The sequence below is a fragment of the Chelon labrosus genome, assembly GCF_963514085.1.
Source record: "Chelon labrosus genome assembly, chromosome: 10".
NCBI lineage: Eukaryota > Metazoa > Chordata > Actinopteri > Mugiliformes > Mugilidae > Chelon > Chelon labrosus.
In genome coordinates this window covers 28,608,300-28,631,501 of record NC_140360.1, presented here as the reverse complement: position 1 = coordinate 28,631,501, position 23,202 = coordinate 28,608,300, and the positions used below count along the sequence as shown (strand labels likewise).

At 40.0% G+C, this 23,202-nt stretch overlaps 2 protein-coding genes across 5 annotated transcripts in view; one reads left to right on the top strand and one right to left on the bottom strand.

Annotated features, from left to right (window-relative positions):
• The first annotated feature begins 938 nt into the window (after positions 1 to 938).
• Positions 939 to 6,070, top strand: rnf223 (ring finger protein 223). Its single transcript, XM_084552628.1, has 2 exons — positions 939 to 1,042; positions 4,578 to 6,070. The coding sequence occupies exon 2, from the start codon at positions 4,672 to 4,674 to the stop codon at positions 5,377 to 5,379; it is 708 nt and encodes a 235-aa protein (XP_084408754.1). The 5' UTR covers positions 939 to 1,042; positions 4,578 to 4,671; the 3' UTR covers positions 5,380 to 6,070.
• A 1,070-nt stretch (positions 6,071 to 7,140) lies between these two features.
• Positions 7,141 to 23,202, bottom strand: part of ptpn11b (protein tyrosine phosphatase non-receptor type 11b) — a 38,658-nt gene continuing 22,596 nt past the window's right edge. The window contains exons 3-16 of one of the 4 annotated variants that reach the window (XM_084552985.1): positions 22,357 to 22,551; positions 20,157 to 20,349; positions 19,791 to 19,910; positions 19,478 to 19,591; positions 18,414 to 18,510; positions 18,143 to 18,222; positions 17,688 to 17,840; positions 16,930 to 17,061; positions 14,982 to 15,136; positions 13,035 to 13,102; positions 12,772 to 12,923; positions 11,760 to 11,860; positions 11,544 to 11,673; positions 7,141 to 9,915 (exon numbers count right to left, since the gene is read on the bottom strand). In XM_084552985.1, the coding sequence (XP_084409111.1) occupies positions 11,586 to 11,673; positions 11,760 to 11,860; positions 12,772 to 12,923; positions 13,035 to 13,102; positions 14,982 to 15,136; positions 16,930 to 17,061; positions 17,688 to 17,840; positions 18,143 to 18,222; positions 18,414 to 18,510; positions 19,478 to 19,591; positions 19,791 to 19,910; positions 20,157 to 20,349; positions 22,357 to 22,551 (1,648 nt within the window). In that variant the 3' untranslated portion in view covers positions 7,141 to 9,915; positions 11,544 to 11,585. Of the gene's footprint in view, positions 9,916 to 11,543; positions 11,674 to 11,759; positions 11,861 to 12,771; positions 13,103 to 14,981; positions 15,137 to 16,929; positions 17,062 to 17,687; positions 17,841 to 18,142; positions 18,223 to 18,413; positions 18,511 to 19,477; positions 19,592 to 19,790; positions 19,911 to 20,156; positions 20,350 to 22,356; positions 22,552 to 23,202 lie in introns of all 4 variants that reach the window. The other 3 variants (XM_084552986.1, XM_084552983.1, XM_084552984.1) reach the window with 3 other exon arrangements.

The following is a 23,202-nucleotide window of genomic DNA, read 5'->3' as shown; positions in this document are numbered from 1 at the left end:
AATCTCACCCTCTAAGATCAAACATGACATCATTTATGTCATCACAAGACACTCTTCCTGATGGAGCGTAGCTGGGACAGTTTTCAAAATACACTTGCATCAGTGAAAGAGTCTGGATTAACAGCCTGTCGGGCCCTGATGTGTCACAATAACCAGCAACACTGTATGCCGGTAAAGAAATGGAACAAGTGGCTGTGCACATAGAGTGGTGCTCCAGTGGGAAGATAGTCTTGTATCACCACCTGTTACCTTATCACAGACTAAATGGAAATGAATCCTTTATATGTGCTGTGCAGCTTAAGCACACTGGCTGATGCAAAGGCTGTGCAGTTTGTGTGCCTTTTGTGTTTGATGTACTGTGCAGTGGTGTTTGACCTCAGTGGCTGTCACGTTCAATTCGTGCTTTGGGTGCAGCCTTCCTTTTGAGAGTGGATATTGCTGACGGTAAAGGAAACAGTGGCTGAAGTTTTAAAGTTTTATTAATTTGTTTGTATGTTGTGCTGGAGTTGCAGGGGATTTGCATTGTGTGTGTTTTTATGAGGGTGGTGTAAAGACAGATAGAAGGAGGTGAGGAGGAAAACAATATCAACATAGAAAGAGATAGGGAGGGGTGTTTAGAGGACAAGAATGAGTATTACCATCCTAGAAGTCCTGAGTTAACCCCCCTCCCCTCCTCCCTGCCTCCAGACGTCACCTCAAGGCCGAGACTCTGCCTGCAGTCATTTGCATAGAGTGTTAAAAGGGAGCTGACAGAGCAGGACAGGTGATACTCACCAACGGACGCCGAGGAAGGAGGACCTAGAGCTGACACTGACAAAGAAAGCTATTACTCACGCCTCTGAACACACCTACTTACACACACCCACAGAAACATACAACTATAAGTCCAGCAGTACACCTCAGCCTCAGCAGAGACACGGATTCCCTACTGGGACCTCAGAAGATTTTGACTCCAGAAAAGAAAATGCACTGTCAAGTGCAAAGGGACTAAGGAGAGCCCTTGCCACAGAGAGGATCATTTGATATCTTCATCAACCAACAGGTAAACCTTTGCTCTAAATGTTGCCTTGAGGCTTTTTATGCCATATAGTGGATTAGTATTATCCGGCTAAAAGGCTTTAAATCGTTTTTCATTTGATAATTTTCTTTGGAAGTGAAGCCATAATTAGGACATAACTTAAATTTTAAGAACTGCAAATGCCAAATACTTCCACCTCCAGACAGTTGAGCTAGTCTGTAATAATAGTTCCTTGTTTTCAAAACGTGCTCAGAACTACTGTTATGATGGCAGCACAGGTGGATCAGATCCATCATGAAGTGCCTGTATCAACTCAGTCAGTCAGTAGTCAAGTTTTAAGAGCAGTTTTCTGTATATTCAGTTTGGATTTTGAAGTGTCTTGCATTGTCTTTCTTGTTTGCACATGCTATCTACTGCTCGGGTCTGTTTTTCCTTCGGACACATTCAGTTAAACAGTCACCAACCCCCCCCCTCCTTACTTAAACGTCAGGAAGATCCAGTTTCATTTACTTTTCCATCTGAGAACAGGTAGTGCAGCATTTTGGATGACAGTTGAACAGAAGGGGATACAGAACGCTGACTCTCACACAGAGGAGCCGAAAGAATAAGAGTGTTTTAACAGGGAGCTTGAAAACTCTCTAATTTGACTGACACAAAAAAGAGCAGCCGTTTGTTTTCCAGGGGTTAGTAGGACAGGTGAACTTTATGTGGCCTGATACGACCAGGGATCATAAAGTGATGACCAAAGCACAAACACCATAAAAAGTCTGAAGGTTGTATTTTGGGTTGAGCAGCAGATCACTCTGATAATGTTTGACCCTGATCTACATTACACGTGCCTTTAGCTTGGCCTCTTTCCTCTGTGCGGTTTCTGGACGTGTTCACTCTGCTAACACTGAGCAGTGGCCACATGTATTTACTAATGATAAAAGTTGGCAATTGTCAAGTCAGTTAAATAAACCAAGCTAATGTTTGCTAACATAAACTATTGGTCACACCGGACCAAATAATACACTAAGAGTATTGATTTGATAAGGGGTGTATCTACTACACATGCTCTTCAGTTTTTATTTGTGATGGGGAAAAAATTATTTCCTCCTTTAAATATATAAACTCTCACTTAAAGAGAAAACAACAAGTATGTATGTGCTGCGAAAATGAATCTTCAAAGTGTGACTGATAGTTGTGGAGCCTGATGTAGTATTATTTTAAACATCTGTAAAAGAGCAAATCCAGGCTGAAAGTGAAAGCTGTGCAATATCTTCACAAACTTTTGCTAGCAATCACTAGAAGTGGAGACACATTTAGACCTCAAGCAAGAGAGCCCACATCGAGCATGTAGAGTCTCAAAGTTCAGACTTAATTTCAGTGTGATTACACGGAAAAGCAAAGATCAAACAAAGACGCATAAGTACAAAGAAAAACTACATTTGCCTTTCAAACAGGGGTCATTATGAGTCCAACCGCCTGAGGCTGTGCTTTGCCTTTTAACAGTGGGAGACTTGGTGCTCGGCTGCTTTGTGACTTTAAGCGCATTGTACAGGTAGCATAGCCCGCAGCTTTGGACCTTGACTATGTGCTCTGTGACCTGTGAAACATATTAAACATGTATCAGTTTATCATGCATGAACCTTCATACATGTGGACAAACACTCTACTATGTTGAAAGAGTAATTAAATTTGCTTTGAGTTTCATTTATGACAAGTTGTCAGCATATATTTGAATACTGTTAATATTCTCTATATTTTGTTTCTATTTTATTTGAAAGTGTAGGACTTTGTTGCACACAGATATTTTTCTTAGTGGTTGGTGAAGTTCCTGTCAGCAGTCAGTTAAGTTAAATGTTATCTGAGGTTTCACTTGCTGCAGCTGGGAAAGACATCCAGTAAAGGACGTCTGCACCCGATAACCACATTTCACTTTAAGCAACAGGGAAGTTGAGTCACAATCAGTGGTTAAGAGAGGCTTGAAACTGATAAGACAGGTGTAATTATACAGAAAAATCTTTCCTCATCCTATTAAAGCATGTTTTAATTCTGCAAAGATGAGGAGAGTGAGTTGGTGGAGCAGGAATGTCAAGGATAGATGGAGCGATTAGACGGAGAACAAGCAGGGACTTTGTGTAGATGGGAGAACTGGGCTAAGACCAGCCCTGAGGGCACAGAGAGGAGGACACCTGTGCTCTGACAGCATTCATGACCAATGCACAAACACAGTCTTCTTCACATTAGTGGCTTTTAATACTGAACCCACAGCACCATGGCGTAACGTTCTTATGATTCTGAAAGCAAGGAGACTGGCAATAGAGCAGCAGTTCTGTCCTCAAGGGCCGGTGTCCTTTAGATAAACCTGCAAACCTAGTGCAGATCACCCACAGTGCCTTAAAACATCATCTATGAAAAGACAAACAAATCACCCATAACAATTTTTCATCCACCGCTTGAGGCAAGGAAAACTCGTAGTACTGGCTTCTCTACTGCACACACTATCCTTCTATACTCACAGTTAAACTTAGTGCTCAAACTGAAGTTGCTCTGCATGAATTAGACACGGTGTACAGGACATTCTGCTGCTGTCTGTGTCAATTATATAAACATGTGTCACTCTGTGTGTATTAGTTGTTAGCAACTGTTCAAACAGATTAAGGAGAAATGCTGTCAGTCACAGATGCCAGCCACTGTTTAGCCTGATGCTAACAGCTGCCAACACCAGGTTGTTTCCAGTGGGGTTAAAGGTCAGAAAGCAAACAGCAGCAGTGGATAGTTTAAAAAATAGCTAGCAAGATAGCACTTTACCTACACTGTTTTGGTCAGACATTGTAGAATTTGTACTACATTGAATACAGGGAGTTTTAACAATGCAAATTAGACCATTGTAAAACATATCTCTGGCAAAAATACAGTCTGCACTCTGACTCTGTGCACAAGTCATGAGCAGAGAATCACCACACCTACAGTCAGTGCAAATCCTTCTTTTTAATGCGACGCCTCTGAGTTTCATTGCTTGTCCAGAGCTAGTACAGCGCTGAGGTCTGATTTGAAGAGGTTTATAATTTATGGTGGAAATAAAGGTCTTGCATATGTTTTGTGTTAGCTTTCCTTGTTCAAGGCCTGAGGAGTGTGTAAAGCGTTGTCATGACTGAAACTGCTCCGTGTCGTTCCCTTGAGAACACTGTGTCCATCAATCAATCAACCATCACGCTGCACCTACAGAGCGGCCCACTCTACACTCGGGGGTGGACGTGCTCCCTTCCATTTCTGCCTTGGCATGTCACATAACTGACTCATTTATTTGAGCTTGTTGCCGTTTTGCATCACTCCTGTGACTGAAGTACTCATTGACAGAGCACAATCCTGTCAGTTTTGTACTATTCTGTGTGTGTGTGCTGAGTGAGGACAAAAATAGTTCAGAGATCAAACAGTCAGCTGGCCTGTATACACTGTGCACTAATCACTTGTTGGGATTATATCTGGGTATGACTGAATAAATGGTTACCAGCAGCAGGACAAGGTTAGAAATATGAAAACTAATCTCTGCTTTTTCTTTCATTGTTTTAAGGTAATCCACAAGTTAAGGACAAACCGAGAAGAAGAAAGAAAAGACAGGCGAGTCCAAAGGAGACTGAGCAAAAGGAGAGGGAAGCCTTATAAAGATGGAACAGCCTGCGCAGATTTGGCACACTCAGATCGACCCCCAGGAAGTGCCTGGAGAGCGGAGCAAGAAGGTGTCGGTGGTGGACCAGCCGGAGTGCTCCATTTGCTACAACACCTACGACAATGTCTTCAAAACACCAAAGCTGCTGGAGTGCACCCACACCTTCTGCCTGGAGTGCCTTTCCCGCCTAATGGCAGTGTCAGTGCCCAAAAAGGATGGTGACGAAGGCACCCAACACCTGTCCTGCCCCTTTTGCCGTCAACCCACTACGCTGCCAGAGGAGGGACCCCCGGCCCTGGCCACAAGCCAGGAGGTCCTGTGCAAGCTGCCCACTCATCAGCAGCAGGAGCAGCAGGTGTGGATTGATGGGCAGAAGCTGTGCTACAAAATCTCCAGTCCGGATCCGGGTGCCCCTGACAGTCCCACACCCTTCTGCATCTGCATTGACATTGGGGCCACCAAGACGGCGGCTCCAGTCCAGACTAGGCGTGGGACTTTTGGCCTGCTAGGCAGAATGGCTGACTGGAAGAGGTTGACCCTCTTTACGGTGCTGGTAGTTATGCTTATTGTGGTTGTGTTGTGGCCCCTGCAGTGTGTGTTCACCGTTGGGAACATCCGCTGTATGAGAGACGGCGTGCACACCACCCCCTCCCCTACTACCACTTCTATCTTTGACATCACCGTAGCATCAGGTCTTACAAAGTAAACTTCTAGACATGCTGTACATGTATATACTATTGTATACAACATGTTAGTAATATCTTTAATATCTAACATTGTAAATATTGTGCGCTTGGTTATTGCTACACACAACTGTCAAAACCTCATATTTTTACATTGCAGAACTACAAAGTTGAAGCTACTGACAACAGGCTTTTATAGACTGCTGATTTAAGTGCCTCCACATGGCGGTTAAAGTGACAAAAAAGTGACATGACTGCTCTAAATTCCATTGGATTTTTGTAATAATGTTTTGATATTTAAAACCATTATCAGATCAAATTTCTACACATTGCAGCCTCAGCTCTTCAAAGCTGGAAATGTTCCATCTGATTGTTATAGCAACATGAGAACTGACAGTACCTGCATCTGTTCACTGACATGAAGTGAACATAAACAGATAGATGCCAATGTTTTGCACTTTAATATTTGTACATTATAATTAGATTAGATTTGACAAGTTGGGAAACAAATGGTTTGATTTTTTATTATTATTATTTTTTTTACTACTCAACTCGCCTTGCTCTTGAAATCCGAACTTTGTTTTGCAAATATCCAGCTGGCTGTGATGATCCATTGTGACAAAGAATGAATGTAATGCCTGTGTGCCAACGCAAAACTTTATAGTGTACATTTCATTGTTTTGACACTTAAATTTTGTTTTTTACAGAACTGTAATAAAGAATGTTAACTAAAAAAACCCAACAGCCTCATTACTGAGATTAATATCATCTGATTGTGGTTTATTATACTCTTGGATTTTCTCACGTTAATACAGAAGTGCGTTTTAATCTGTCTGAACAGCACAGCACAGTTCATACAAATTGGGACAACGTATTACTGTAGTTTCAGGCTTCAGTTGGAAAATAAACCATTCCCTGCCCACTGTTCATTTCCTCCTTTCATGAACCTTCAACCTATGACTATAAAAGCAAACTCCTCCTTTGTCTTCATAGGAAGTCGCCTTTATTTATTCTGTGATCGCTCTAGGTGCGTCAGATAAAGGAAAAGTTCAAGGCGGCGGGGCTTTCCAAATGATAAGAGTTATGTGAAAGTCTAACATTCATTTAGAAATGACCATACAAGTACAACTTCCTGAAGCACCCTGCTCGGAAACATGGTTAAACTCTAAAATTAGCATTTTAACTGGCATAATGTAGCTCTTCAACATTTGAGCATTTCTGAGAGGAACTTATTATGATTGTTTCCAATAAAGCATTGGCATTTTTGTTGTGAGTGGCACCAAAATAATAATTTTATCTAAAATATGCCGGTCATGTGTTATAATTCTGAACATTAACAGAACTCATCTCAAATGCTCTCTTGATTTTTTCTCCTGTTTTACTTACTTCCAGTTATACAGTACATTTTCTACAGGCTGCTTCAACCAGGGAGAAAAAAATATATATAATTACTGGCAACACTGATGTTTTTCTGGAATCTGTTTCCTGCTTCAGTTTCACTATTACGTGCTGCACGTGGTGGTCACTAGGCAATATTGTCTGTCACAATGCAGTTCACGCTGTAGAGCACTTTTCTAATTGAAAAGACAACTGGAGGTGATCAGACGGGAGAGCCACAGCGGGGCTCGGCACAAACACCGCTTCACAAGACACCGCCTGTGTTCTCTGCTGCTCCTCCATGGCAGGGATGACACCTGGAGGCAAGACAGTCCAAGATACAGAAAGCCCTCCTCTGCTCAAGATTTGCACAGACAAAGAAACAAGCAAAAATAAACATTGCCATCATAGATTTTTATTAAACAATATGATAATAAACCACTTCGCTGCCATTTCTGGCAGCTCATTGCATCAGCAGTTGTAGCCTGTACAGCAAAAAGGCGTCTGGGTGGAGCCAGTGCAAGAAGGAGAGGAGAGGGGAACTTTAGTATGACCACTACTCACTTTAAACTTAATGCAACCAACAGAGGATCAAGGAATCAAAACAAAAACACGTGTACATCATGTTCAAGTAAATGTAAGAGGATAAGCAGACTGAAAATATCGTGACATTACTGCATACCTCCATGTACACTGGTTCAGCTCAGAGAATCTGCTCAGATAAAAAAATAATGACAATAACTCATACAATACAAAATCCAAAAACAAATAAAACAATCGGTTAGAAGTTAATTTAAAATGAGAAAAAAGAGATGGCAAAAATCTAGTGCACTACCAAAGAAAAAAAGAAAAGAAAAAATACTTCCATCCACACAGCCTGAGGCCAAAGGTTCAGCAGTTTCACATGTTCAAGTACTGATGTTTCACCCAATCAGAAACAATTTGACCATATGGAGGCAAAGTGAAGTACGGTGAAAATTCATCTAAATTACACACGGCAACAGCTTAGAAACAAGGAAACAAATCAAGTTGTTTCTCATTCATTGGACAAATATCACAGCTCAGAGAGGAGAATGACGAAAGGAAAAACAGAAGGATTCAAATATCATCAAAGTGGTGCAGCATTTTACCAACAGACATGCTGCAGGCCTTCACTGACATTCATTTCATAAAACAGAGTCTTCACTCGCAGAAAGAATCAACGTTAAAATACATGGCATTGATCTACACCTGGAAAAGTCTCAAAACTGAAGATAAGCGACTGAATTTGTGCTCTTCTGAGCCGCACAGCTGACACGAGGATATGGCTGCTGCAGGTTACATTCAACGCATCAAATGATAGGCGTATTTACTTAATTATAGTTATTTCAGTGCAGTGAGTTGAGTTCTGTTGCTTATGAACAGTGTGACTGGGCCTGGCTAGGATTTTATTATTAAGAATTATGAGCTGCAAGGACTGAAGAAAACAAGGTGGATGCAGCCCGCCAGTATCCTTGACCTGGTTGGTTGGTGTGGTGGAGAAAGAGGAATGGTCTGAACTAAAACCCTTCCAACATCTGCCTGTGGTTTACTTTTGACACTTTAAAATAAAAAAATAGAACATTACCATGACAACTTCCTGTTGTCTTTTTTCTAAAGGTTAATGGAAGTCATTCTATTCGAGCTCTTTCAGGTTTTACTAACATATCTCCACTTGTTTCTGAGGTTAAAAATAGCCCACAATCCGCCAGACAGCACAGAGGGCTCCGTGTGCATTCAGCAACACCACCGGCTTCCTTATCACATCAGTGACGTCGGCTTACTCGCCCCGCTATCATCAAGCCTGGATTATGGCCATCTTCTAAATTACTTTTTGGAGACAAATCTATTCTTCAATCTCAGGCAGATGGCCATCTGGCCCACTGTAATCGCCCCCTTTCCCTCGTCTCCTTGTGACGATCTCCTCTGACAGATGTTGAACTACATCAGACCTGCTGATTAACGAGGACAGCCAGTCAAACCGAGCTGAGAGTCGGCAGTCAGCCAAGCTCAACGCCAAGCGCCCATTCAGGAATCCTCTCCATCCTGTTTCCTGTCAAATATGGACTTCAAATTACTATTCTCGTCTAAATCAAAGTTAGTGCTAGGGATGCTGCTATGACATGTGTTTAAACATGAACTTTTCCACCGTAAAGCTCCTTTATAAATATATATTTAAATAAACATCATATCATATTTACACAACCATGATAGCATCGACAAATAATAATATAAAATAACAGAAGAAGCTAATTAAAACAACAGGAACTAATAAACCCGCACAATCTTAATGAATGAATTTGTCTTCATGGTGGGACCACTGGAGGCCACGTTTAGATCACAGACAGGATAGATGTATCGTAAGTAAAAATGGTCTCCTACATTGGAACAGCTGATTTGTGTTTGCAACAGCATTAGAGATTACATACAGCTCTTTCACAATAATCAGTCACATCTAAAAAATAAATTATTTTTTAAGCCTTAAAAAGAGAGGTCTTGCCTGCCCTTATTGTGCCTCTGCATCCTGTGGCAGGTTACGTAGCTGCCCTTGCTATCACTCAGCAACTACGTTAATAACCACCACAGCTGGAGAGACAGAACGCAGCAAAAACAGTCTTAGGTTGGAGTTCAAATGACAGGCAGCGAAGACAGAGACAGAGGGACAACAGACAGAGATTTCTGGCCACGAGCGGACAAACTGCTTAGCTTTGACCTTTTCTCAGGCCCCCGTACAGCGGCGTTCAGTTCAGGCCGGGGCTGATGACAAGTTTAATATCAGCCACCCCAAAGTGAAAACTGCTCGCTTCTCATGTGGGTTTCCAGAGCTTGGAAAGCAGCATCAGCAGAGATGTAACAGCAGATTCAGGGAGAGATTACAGACACGTCCTGTGACAAGGCACTTGTGCTGGTAAAGAGAGGAAAGGGCTGGAGAAGATAAGGGAGGAAAAAAGGGGGAGTAGGGGGACAAGGGCACTATGCTGTGGAGTCCTCCCCTATATGGAGAGTAAAGTTTGACTCTGAGAGGTCCAGCAGAACGACAACAGGACAGCTCTCCACCTCAGCCCAGGCCACATCCACCGACGTGGAGTGCGGCGCAGAGCACCACACTCCCTCTGCCCCCTGAGGGATTTTCAGCTGCTGACGAAGCGACACCTCCACTGAAACTGAAGCAGACACAAACAGACAGGTAGACAAGCAGAGTTAATGGCTGGTGTCACTTTGAATGATGAACACTAGGTTCTGATGTAATTCAGGATACGCAACTAAAAACCGTGATACCTCAGCATAAACCTGCCAGTTTATGTTGACAGCCACATGCTGAGCTCTTACAGTAGGAGTGGGTTTTTTAGATAAATAATTAAGAGTGCCTTCAGTCCGTCACACAAACCTTTATCGTTTCTATAAAGCCTCTGTGTGAGAGTTTCAAATAGGGGAGCAAAAACAGTAAGGCCCGACAAGCAGAACCTAAGGTTTTAAGTCAGATTACAAAATTAAATATTAACTGTATAATAAGAGTTCAAGGATTCCCTATTGGTTGTTTATGTCCAGTACAGTGGTCTTTGACAGGTATTTTAAAGGTCAGTTTCTGGAGACTTTGTAAATGAAATCCGAGGTGCAGAGGTTCCCAACATCACATGCAGGAGATAAAATCCTACTAATGCTCAAGGAAGTCAGGGAAAATGGGCTAAGATGACATCTTGATCTGGTTAGGCCAGCAACAACACAGTGACATGATGATTACGTCAATTAAGCAAATTTATCATTTACTGGTTTTCTGGCTTCCAAACAACTAGACAGCAGTGTCAGTGTTTGGACTATTACAGTGAGTTGTTGTTTGTTGGCTAGTGTTCATTGATAGTATAACTTAATCAATAGATTAACCAACTAAACAAAAAGATAATCTACAGATGAACCCATCCATCACACACAAACTAATTATTACAATGTCAAATAAAACACAGAATGCTGTTCAAATAATAGGAATAAAAGTAGAAATTATAGTTTGGCGTTTGGTGTTAAACCTGAGAATATGAGCTGGAAAAAGGAGTTCCACTATGAAAGAGACACAGAGGAGCTGAGAACTTTGATAACTGTGTATTCAAACTCAAAGAACTGCTTTTCTTTTTAATACATGCAAAAGGTATTTAACATGTATTCTAAATACAATCACTGGTAATTAAACAGCGTTTAGTGTATGTCTTGTTCTGAGTCCGTTAACACCCGTGGGTTTCCTCTCTACTGTATTTTATTAGTCGCTATGAGACAGAAAAGAATAAGACTGTGGGAATTGAGGCTGATTATTATTTGGACTTAATTGATTCTTTTGTTGCTTTAAAAGGGAGCTCTGCTTGTCTTTAAAGTGCTGCTCTGGGCCAACCTATAATTTGAAACTTGAAAATAAAAGAACATTACTCTTCCAGTTACACGAAGTAAATGATTTTTATTCCCTGGAAGAAACTGTCAGCAGAAACTGCTATCTGTGAAAAAGCACCCTGGGTTTCAATTTTAGCAGAGAATTCAGTTTCTTTGACACTTTCGACCTGAGCCTCAAGTTCTCGATTGTTCCACCAAAAGCTACATTTATACCAAATGGAATCCAACATATAATAACAGCATCTGCTGGGTTTCTATCTCCCTCTACCACTTGCAATGCCTGCATTTTACAAAGTGCTACAATAGAAATTTTTTCTCCAGCAATAGAATCTCTGGTCACTTCCCTGCAGGAATAAAAATTGTTTTAAACAAAAGTAAAATGCAAACTATGCGTGGAATGACATTAACAGACACTTACAGAGAGGCAGACAGAGAGAAGTGGACGTCCACAGCAACAGTTTTACCTCCTGGTGTTACTGCTAAAAGACGTCTGAGGGCTTTTGAAGTTGATGTTCTCGTACACACTCGACGAGTCATCATTTGTCATCCTACAATAACACACACAGAAAATATTCACTGATAAATGTAACATTTTACATGTCAGTTTTGCTGTTTTGGTATGCGTTATACTTACACAGAAGAAGAGCGTGAGGATGCCATGCTGGGTTTGGACCTTGAGTTGGTCATCTGGGGATATTTGATATTGGAATATTCTCTCTCCTTCATCTTACTCCTCTGAAAAGTGACAATACAATTTAAACAACAGAAGAAGAGCACTAGGGCTGCAAGAACTCAACAGACTGGCATGGCAACGCTGCTTTCCAGTGCATTTGGAAATTGTAAGCAATTTGTATACTGTTTGCAGATGTATAAAACTAAATAACACAGATTTCCATTACCGTGACCCTGTATGTGTAAGCAGTCTTTTGCAGAATAATAATACAGTTGCATTTCTGATTAAAATTCACACAGCGTGCACAGTAAGTGCACAGTAAGTGCACAGTATCTTTCTGATTTAGGTCTACACTTAATAAATCCCCATTTTTGGGGGGGGCAGTCAATGGTATCAATCCCTTCATCCTCCAGGAACTGCCCCTGCATACTCTTGCCACATGAGACATTGATGTGCATCAGGAGGAACCCAGGAGCCAGTGCTCCAGCACAGAGTCTGACAATGGACTCAAGGATTTCATCCCGATACCTAATGGCAGTCAGGCCACCCTCATGAAGCCTATTTTATTTGATTGTTTGGTCAGAGACACTGAACCAGTGTCCTGCTGGAGGTCATTTTGTAGGGCCCCGGCAATGCTCATCCGGTTCCTCCTTGCACAAAGGAGCAGATACCGGTCCTGTTGATGGGTTGAGGACCTTTTTATAATATGTTTATATTATTTAGTTAACCAAAGGATTCATCAACTACTCAGAAAATAATCAAAAGATTATTCTTCTCAAATAAAAAATAGTTTGAAGCAGCCTTAAACAGTTCTGGGATTCAGACTGTGAGATTACACGTCCTCATTAATCTGTCAAAAAAGAATTATTTTCACCGGATGATGACTGAGTGATTATGATGTACTTCCAGGCCCTTATTCCCCTCTTTCTCTTTTAGAAAAGTAGTAATTTTGACTTTTGGTGCAGGCAAGTACCTGCTCCTCCTCCAGTCTCTTCTGGGCTGTGTCTATGTACTGCTGCATAGCCATGTAGATGAACTTATACTGGGCCTCAGTCTGCACCATGCCCGATCTCTGCTGCCGTACCCGCTGGATGGTTTTGGGGATGTCAATGTCACAGTCGAGACCTAGAATGCACAAATCCAGAGATGAGGAAAGATATGATATAGAGATGAATAACAATATGAAAATATCCAGTGTGTTGACTTCATATTGGACATATTGAGTAGTAGTCCTACCTTGGCGGTTAATAATGTCAATAAGGATGTCAATGACAATAATAGTGCCAGTCCTGCCGATGCCCGCGCTGCAATGACAACAGAGTAAAAGGTCAAAACCATGTGAAGTTGAAACAAACGTCCAAGTGAAAAATCTACGTGACAAACGTGGAAATAATACATAAAAGACCAGCCACTAACCTATCTGTGAAGGTGGTGAGTCAGATGTGTTCTGTCAGTATGTCATCATGTTTGTAGTACATGTGTGGGTGGGTATGTTTAAAGACACTGAAGAACACCAAATGTACAAATCTATAACAACATTTGCAAGCAGCGTTCTTGGCATTCGCCCACCTTGCTGTTGAATTGACCTCTCTATAACCGTGCAAACACTGAAAATAAATAACAAATCTGGCAATCCAGCAGGAGCTGCTATATGATCAACTAAAACCTGTGTAAAACTGTGATAAATGTGAAGTAGTGAAGATTTTCAGCTTGGTACTGATTTATCACAGCCTAGATTGTAATTTGGGGTTTTATTAAGACAAGGAGCACATTCTGACTACAGATGAATCCAGAGTGTGCTCTTGCAAAGCAGAGTTTTATAAATCAGTCAGTAAATATAACAGCAAATAAATGTCGATATGGAACGTGCAATTAAGAACAAGTATGTTTTACTATTAATAACCTTGTCTCTCGAGGTGGCAGAGGTGACACCTCTGATAAACTCAATTTCATGCCTTCATTACAGCGCACCCATGTGGCCAATTGACACTTCTTCAATTTCAACTTTTTCTCTATGAAATCTTGATCTTATAAAGGTGCAGTTAGTTTAGAGAGCTGAAATTCAGAAATTCAGGTGTCTCTTTGTGTGTCATAGCCCTAGAAATATCATGTGGCCGCATGCCACCTCCATGACCAAGAACATACTTGGTTGTTTACTCATTTTGGCCAGACCATCAAGGAAGAGAGGTACTTTAAAAACTTCTTCGAGGCCACTGGGCATGATTTTATACCACACAGGTCCTAATCTATGCCTTATTTCAGTTTTGTGGAGGTCTACAGAGGGTTCATTGGACTTCCTGGCTTGCTTTTTGTCCTGACATGCGGTATGAATTTCAAAACTATGTCCAACTAATTAATTTAGCAGTATGAATAACAGGGCTAACTTTATTGCAGTTCAATTAATTCTCCAACCCAATTAAGTGTTCAAAAAGTATATTTCCTGTAACACAATCGTTCCCAAAGTGGGGGGTGCGCTGGGCGCGGATGGAATGAATTAATCAATAAAGGACACTGCTAGCGATGAGATGGACAAGTTTTTGATGGGCTCCCATGCAAACGCAAACCTGTTACACTGAACATAATTACACAGTAAAGTTTACTTTTATTTGTTCAAAAAAGGTTGAGGTTTGTATTAATTACAATGTGTGAAATACAATGTTTGAAAACATGTGATCTTCTGCGGTTGTAGTCTATCTTCCTCATGGTTCAATCTTTCAGTCTATTATTATAGATTTCTCTCAGAAGGTGTTTTTGTTCACCAGACTGCGGTGACTGGATGGTTTTTGTTGTTTGTACCATTTTCTCTAAACTCTTGAACCTGTTTCAGAATTATTCAGCCTATGCATGGACAAAGACAGTTTGATCGCATTTTCCACCACTGTGAAGTTGTAATGTGAACATTGACTGAAGCCCCTGACCTGCATGTGCATAATTTTATGCGCTGCACCGTTGCCACATCATTGGCTGATTGGGCAGCTGCATGAATAAGCAGGTGTACGATGAGTGCACACTTGCATACATATATAATAATGAGCTGTACTGGATAGAAAAATCACATTCGTACAAAATCACATTTCTTTTTCTTTCCTTTTTTTTCCAGACCCCTGAATTACCAGTCTTAGTATCAGTTGCCCTTAACATCCTATCACGAAGCTAATGTCTCTTGTCCCTGTTTCACAATACCTGCAATGGACAACAATGGGTCCAGTGTCTGGAATGGTGCTTTGGGTGCGGTTGACCTCTTCTAGGAACCAGAGGACACCGCCTGGCTCATTGGGAACCCCGTGGTCTGGCCAGCTCAGATACTGATAGTGCCAGATGAACCTCAGAGGCTCTTTCTAAAAAAATTGAAAAAGATAACAAGATGACATTATTTAAGCTGTACAATTATAGCATTATTTCTTTCCATTTTTTATTGTAAGGTTTATATCGTTTACTTGTCTGTGACATGATATGTACCTTTGATATGCATTTAGTTTGAAGCTTTTGACTCCATGAATGAGAAATAACTGACAGAATCTATCCTCATCATTCCGAAAAGTTCTGCCAAAACTACCTTCAAAGTACTGTATGTACTGTATGTACAATGTACTGTAATTTCACATCATCCCATCTTTCAGAGAAAGTGGTTATTGTTTTTGGACTTGAATGTGAAGGAATATGGATTAGCTTTTTAGTTGCTGTTTTTTTTTTTCAAGAGCTTGGCGGTAACATCTGCAACTAACACATAAGATTTACCCATTATTTGAGTCTAACATTAAGGATAACCTTAGGACACTCTTTGGTGAAAATTTTATTACACATTCTCAGATATGTCTGATGTCAGGCATAATTCTCCAATCTGCTTGTGATTCCTCATACAGTACATTCACATGCTATGCCAACCAACTCAAATGAAGTAGAGATACTACACTGACATCCAAAATGTACATTCTCTGACAACCTTCAGAAAATCCAGACTCAAAATACATCTTTTTAAAACGGCTTACTCCATTCAAACCCGTTATTCCTTTCTTATATTCAATTTACTTTTAAGTTATTATTTTTTTAATCTTATGTTGTTTTATCCATTGCTATAATTGTAAGGTAACCTTAAATACCACAAATAAAATGTGCCATTATTATTATCATTTTTATTATTACTATTGTCACTGACATAAGTAGTATGCCCTTGTGCTCTTGTTTATTCCTACAACAGTAACTTCGTAAGCTCTCTGTATATCCACTAAGCATTTCTACAGTGAATATTTGAATTCATTCTGTTTATTCATTATCAATCTCTCATGTAACATGCATCAGCTATATCTTATACTCTTGTCTGTATCATGTTTATATGCTGCATGTTTGCTTTACTTAGACGTATGAATGAGTTCATCCTGTTCCACCTACTGTTCTCTTCTCCTCCCTTCTCATCTGTCTTTCTCTGTCTCTCTCTACCCGGCTGGCCTCAAGCAGATGTGTCCCCCTGTATGAGCTGGGCTGAGGGAGTTAAGAGGGAGTTTTTTTCCATGCCACCTCAAGGTTTGCCTTGGTGCTTGCTCTGGGGCTCTGGTTTATATGATACTATATTAATAACATTAAATTGAATGAAGACAGTCTTTGTAGATTGGGAGCTCTACTCTACTTTTGTAATTCTGAATAGAAAGACCTCTAAACTTCCACCTACATCAGGACTGAATATCCAAACATCTAAAAGTGTTCTAATTCTTTTTAAATTATTGAAATTTTTCTCTTTTAGATTATATCAAAGCAGATGGAGTGCTGTGATCAAAGCAATTTACTTGACAGTGTTCACTGTGCAGACTGGGGGTCGGGGGGGGAAACTAAAATATGGGCATTTCCTTTTAGCCTTGCAACTTATCGTATAGATGTTTCAACAAACACCGCATCAAAGCGTTTTCATATCAGACTTTAATAATAGAAAAGTGAGCGTTTTTAGAGTAGCACAATTGCAATCTACTATTTCTGTGTCTTTCTATTTCTACAACGTGTGTTCGAGAGACCAATGTAGTCGACCCTCTCATAAGCACTGGCACATGCTGTAGAATTGTGTGTGTTTGTTTGTGGGGGGTTAGATAATCTGACCCCAGGTCAGTAGGTCAGCTCAGGCTGAGTACACAGCTTTCCCTACCCGGTCCAGTCGTGTCACTTCCAGCTTCCTCAGGATGTAGTCTTGTGCTGGCCGTTCATCCACATTCCTCACCAGCACCTTCCCAAACTCCTTAGTGGCGTGAAGGTCTGGCCAGTAACGGACACATTTATTCTAAATCAGAGCCAAGACAGAGAGATAGGAAGAGAGAGACAGAGAGACAGAGAGAGAAAGATGGGGGTATTAGACAATCTAAAGACCCAGCTCATCTCAAGCAGCTTTTCAATCAGCTTAACTGTCATACTATCCTTGTGAGCCCTCTCCCTACCCACCCCCACACCTGACAAACACACACAGACACACAACCAGGCCTATTACACACTAACCCTCATGTCTCCTAGATTTAATTACTGCTATCTAATAATGTCTTTCATATGAGAATGCAGAACAAAATGCCCGACTGCAACATAGATTTGTAAGTCAACACATTGTTTTATACTGAATCATTAAATCTTAAAATTTAGTCAAATATGCAAGGACTGTTCATGTTTCCGCTTGTCAGTTTTTGTCTAAAAAGGAATTTAGCCCATCACCAATCACCAGATGTTAATCCTCTCCACTGAAAGAGGCTGAAAGAAAGTGCTGAAAAAAACAAAAAAAAAAAACGAATAACAAGAAAACTAGCTACATAAAAACAGTTTCCTTTCAGGTCAACAAACAGGCTTTATAGAAGCTATCACAGGCCCACAGCTGAACTATGTGTCTGTATCTTTGCAGGATGTTTAAGGCAAACTGCTCACCCTTCCTCGTTCCATCTCCTTTGTGGTCATTACGATGACATGTGTATTCTCTTGATAAACCATCTTCCAGAAGTCATTGACTGTATTCTGTAAGCACCCTTGGGTGGCAATGAAGACTTTGCCCTCTTCCATCCGTCCATCTTCATGCATACTCTGTATGAGTGGAAAGCATGCACGTATTGTGACAAGAAGACGAGTAAGTAATGATTTAATACCTGATGTTAAATTAAACATCTACAAATTCATTCACTGATTTATTGCTAAATAAAAATATTCTAGTTGCAGAATAAATATAAAACAATCCCATCTGAAACATGCCCAAATATTTACCATCCTCTTAAATCACATCTATCTAGAGGGACTGCTGAGTGCTGTGTATTACTACTATCTTTAAATTAAGCATAGCTGTTAACAAATTGTCTTGTCTAATGCTGTCTAATGCTGAACACACTCACTCTGATATAGTTGGCATTGATGTAGTCTGAACCAGGAACATCTGGATCCATTTCACTGATTTCAACACGTGTTGTGTCAACTGAGAACACAAAGTTAAACTCATGAATACAGCAGTTTTCTGTGATCATACATTCAAATTGATAATCTGCAAGATATCTATCAAAATCGTCATGCTCTGCTTAGGCCTCTACGTGGTCTCTTGTCTATTTGTGTCATTCTTTCCACAGGAAGTTGGAGAGGCAGGAAATGGAAAGTTGCTGCGTGACTCACAGGGGAGGATATTCTTGTATCTGTTTTTGCTCTTGTTTTCTGGCTTCTGGCCTTCTTTCCGGGGATACAGCAGTTTGCACTCCTGCTGCTGAAGTACCTGATAATTAAGGGCAAAAGAAGAAGAAGAAAACAAAAATATTACTTTTCTAAGTAATATTCAAAAGAATATCCTACAATGCAACTGCAGATTCTTAGCACATGTAAACGGTATATTGGCTATACTCAGTTTTACATTTGAATATTGTTCTGAACAGTGTAATGGGCCTCTAACTCAGCAGGGGTCACCCTGGAGTGAGAGAACAGGAAAACTGAATTCTTCAGTGTTTCAGGTTGTACAATGAAGAGGAAGTGTTTTACTATGGAGTTTCCTTCAATTACAAACAAAGCTCTTCATCCATACTTTCTACTTAAATCCATTTTAGATGCATGTCTGTTCTTGCAGAGTTGTGTGCCACAAATAAAAAGCCATATAGAATATTTTCACACTGCATAGATATTCTATCAAACTGTTTTCATGTTGTGTATATTATGTACTTCACGCACACTTTAATAGGGTAAGACCCAATAAATAATTTAAACTTAAAATTCAATTATATTCAACTCAATAATGATTCTAAACCTGGAGCAGATAGACCTAGTAAACAAAAAAAAAACATACATACATTGTAAATATAATACACATTAATTGCATAACAGAAACATGAGTGTAGGTCACAAAATGCATTTCTAATTCCTTCAACAGACAAATAACTCAGTGAGTAAAAACACAGATGTAATTCTACACAAATAGGTAAGAAACAGATGAACAACCAGGACGTAAGTCCATTCTGATGACAATTTATGATATTTTTCATAATAATATCATAAATTATCGAAAAAACTGAATGACAAAAAGTTAAACTCTACATGACTGATAAGTATCTGTTTAGCAAGGAAAATGAGTCTGAGTCCCAATTACTGGAACATCATTTCATAAAACTGTTGAACCCAGAAGTTTTAAATTGACCGCAGCAGCATTGAGTAGGACATTAATTACTTGATTGAAAGAAATGAGACCAGCATACCTCAAATTCTTCCCAGAATCCTTGTTTGGGCTTCTCAGAGTTGTCTGCTACTTTGTTGAGCTCTCGTACCCGGTTCTCAATGTTGGCGGCATTTATTCTTGTGGCATTGAAGGGCTATCATTGTCACATTGAGACAAGTAGATCAAATTAGTCAACTGAAAATAACAAGCTTCTGTAAAGTATAAAAGTAATAATCTCATGGGGTTTATTTTAACCTTAATATTTCAACTCAATCCATGAATCCTAAAAATGTAATTAAAGATTCAGCAGGCTAGATTTTGTTTGTTTTATTTGTTACATTTCTCTTTCACACCTGTTTGAGGTGCACTACGATTCCACTCTTTTCCACCATGGGGTTCTTCTTGTAGTGATCCACCAGGTCAGCCAGAGTGTCAAACCTCTCTCCACCGCCCACATCGTACTTCCCGTCCTGCTGAAGACACACATTGACAATTCAACTACAGTCACAGCAGCTCTGGGGAGTTCGTCAACTGGATAATAAATCCTGACCTGCTTAAAAATAAATGACTCAAAGTACCGACAGTATGCTGAGGTAGTTCGAAAGGCATACACATGGAGTCTGTATATTGTTACCCTCCGAGTTCAATCCAACCCTAAAATCCTAATACTCACTGTACGCTTCTGTACATGTCATGAGGCCTTTAATGAGCTGTCTCACCTGATAGCGTATCATAACATGGGTGACTTTGGTCTTGCGGTCCAGATTCTCGTGTTTCTCCTCATTGGTGAGAACTGAGAGGACAAAGTCTCCCGGTTTACTCTGGCTCTCTCGTACCAGAAAGCTGCCAGCTTTGCCTTTGTCAGTGAGCAATTTCTCTGCATCTCGCCCAGAGAGGTGTCCATGGTACCACCTGGAGAGGAGTGAGACAATTTCATATTAAATTAGCTATTATAAATTCTTCAGGTATAATATTTATATTATACCTGAAGAATGGTGTCACGTGAATTGGGCTGTTTCCTCAGAAAATAATTGTTAAATATGTTGAGAACAATACATCCAGACCATACTGATTATACAGTAATAGGTAAGCCTTTGTATCTGATTCTCTTCTCTGTTGAATATACACATGAACTCTAAGTGATGTTATGACCTTATTCAACATCAAAACCCTCATTTCAGTTGATTGTGTTTGCAAATCATTAAAGTTCAACTTGCATAAAGTTCCAATTTCTGATTTTAGAATGGCTGTTTTGCTTCTGCAACTAAAATCATGATTGGAAATCTCAAATTTACAAGTGCAATGAAATGCGAGAAGAATTTGGCCAACATACAAGGAGGACTAGTACAGCTGCAATATATTTCCTGTCTAAAGTGGAAACTGGAAAGTTCCATATAGTACCTTTGGGGTTTAACATAATGTCTGTCTCTGTGTGCATTGTAAGCGCAGACTCCTACTCAGCTATCATAGTGTCTCTTATACTGCTGCAGCCTCACTCACTTACTGATGCTAAGATGTAAAACGTGCGCGTCTGCATTTTTTCCTGTGTGGTGAAGTACACGTAGGAAGCTCTGACAAGAGACGCTTGTAGAATGGAAAAACCACATAAACCAAAACCATAGACCTAAATAGAAACTAAGATATACACATTGCAATGTGCAGATGTATAGAAGCAGAGAGTGTACATATTCTGCTCAGCACAAAGTTATACCGGACACTTTTTTGCAGAATACTTCCAGAAAGGCTTCTTGTAAGTGTGCGAGTGCAAGTTAATTGCTGTTAAAACACCACTTTCCCTGGTCTCCTATTTCAAAAGAAAGTGTGTAGGTGTGATGTGTATAGCTGCATCCAACCTGTGTATACTCTCTGAAGGGTGTTTCTGTGTGGATACTTGGTGTGAACAGACAAAAACAGCAGCACCACCCACTGAGTTTGTTCAAACGTGCATTTGGGAATTTGCGCACTATTCACACACATGAATGTGAAGTGCATTTAAATTTAATGTGTGGGAGTGTGTGTGTGTGTGTGTGCAGAAAAGTGCATCCTCTGTGCACTTCATTAAAGAGCTAATGCCTAATTCTAACCTATTATCATTCTATTGAACTGTATTTGTAGCTTGGCTTGGACAATCATTCAATATTACTGTTCCAGGTTTAGTGGAATTGCACTGTGCAGTACCATCACAAACTGCATTTACTTTGTTTCAGCTTTCAGCACCACAACCTGTTGTGGTTCATTCTCAGTTCACTCATCAACATTTTTTCCAGTCACAGCAGGTGGCTGTTTTCAGCAGCATGGCTTCAGCTCTGACAAATCCACTGTATGCCTGCATGTGTATCACCTAACAGCAAGGTACCAACTAGAATCTGAACAAAGTGAAGCAATTAGTAGCTAAAGAACCAGTTGTTTTGTTTATTTTGGAGGTGCATGGAGACCAAAAACGAGCTAAAAGCATTTTTGCCAATAGGTAAGCATCGAAGTATATCATTTATCTGTGAAAACTGACTCTTAATTTATTTTCCATTCAAATATACATTCATTTTGTTCTGTATTAGTGGTTTCCCCTTACAGATTTGTATTCAAATTCTAAACTCATTTCAAAACATTGTGGTGTACGGGTGGAAAAGCCTCATAAACAGAATTTAGATCTTAACTTGTAACTGACAGGATGACATTTTCCATTCTGATAATAACAAAAAATAAATAAAAAATAAAAATATATATATATACTGTATATATATATATATATGGTCTTTCAGTCAGTTCTAAAGAGTGTCAATAAAATATATGCAGCTGAACTCAGACAAACATATATATGATTGCATCTGTTTGCCTAGTTTTATCTACAGAGCACTTCAACTAAATACAAATGTGGGTCTATTTGCAGGCATGGGTGTCAGTGTGCATGTTTATCGGCACCTCTCAGAGGTGGGGTCCTTGCAGTTGAGTGGATGCTTGAGCTCGATGACATGGCCGTTCCTCTCGCGCAGAAGATCCTGTTGTTCAGTGTAATACTGCACCAGCTCAGCGAGCGTGGCGAACTTCTCGCCTCCGTACAGGTCATAATAGTCGCCTGAGTTCTGGATCTTAATGTGGGTCACCTCATCGTTACGCCTGAGTGGAAAAAAACACAGAGGGAATTTGGTCACTAAGTTATTTATCATGCATGTGAACAGTGGTGGGCTCACTCCAAAGAATACTTTGTTAGAAACATCCTTGTTTCACTGAATCCCTACAGGAATGGAAACACCGAACAGCCACCCACTCACATGTCCACAATATATGCTCAGATGAAGAGATTCGAGACTCTTTCGCCCACACTTAGAGCATAAATGCATGAATACTATAAACATGTCCAGTTTATCAAGCAATCTGCTCTCATTCTTTAAAAATAATTTTCTTCCATGTTTAAGAGTTACACAGATCAGCTGACACTATTTGATTCTTTCACTTGAGCTAATCTACGGTACTTTACACATCTGTAACCCTGCAATGCAGAAGATTGTCCAGCAAAGTTGAACATTATATTTCATAAAGTACAGTTAGTATGTTACTGTTTGACATAATGAAATAATTTGTGTAATTATTAAATAAGCCACAAGCTTAACAGGAAAGACAAATTCAAAAGCTACGAAGCTGCAAATGTAAGAACATGGACATTATTTATCACACAACAGAATACTTTTCATTTTGACTTTTAGAAACCAGACAACATAAATCTCTAAAAGGGATCATTCCTTTTTTTAACTCTCTGTAGTTTTCATA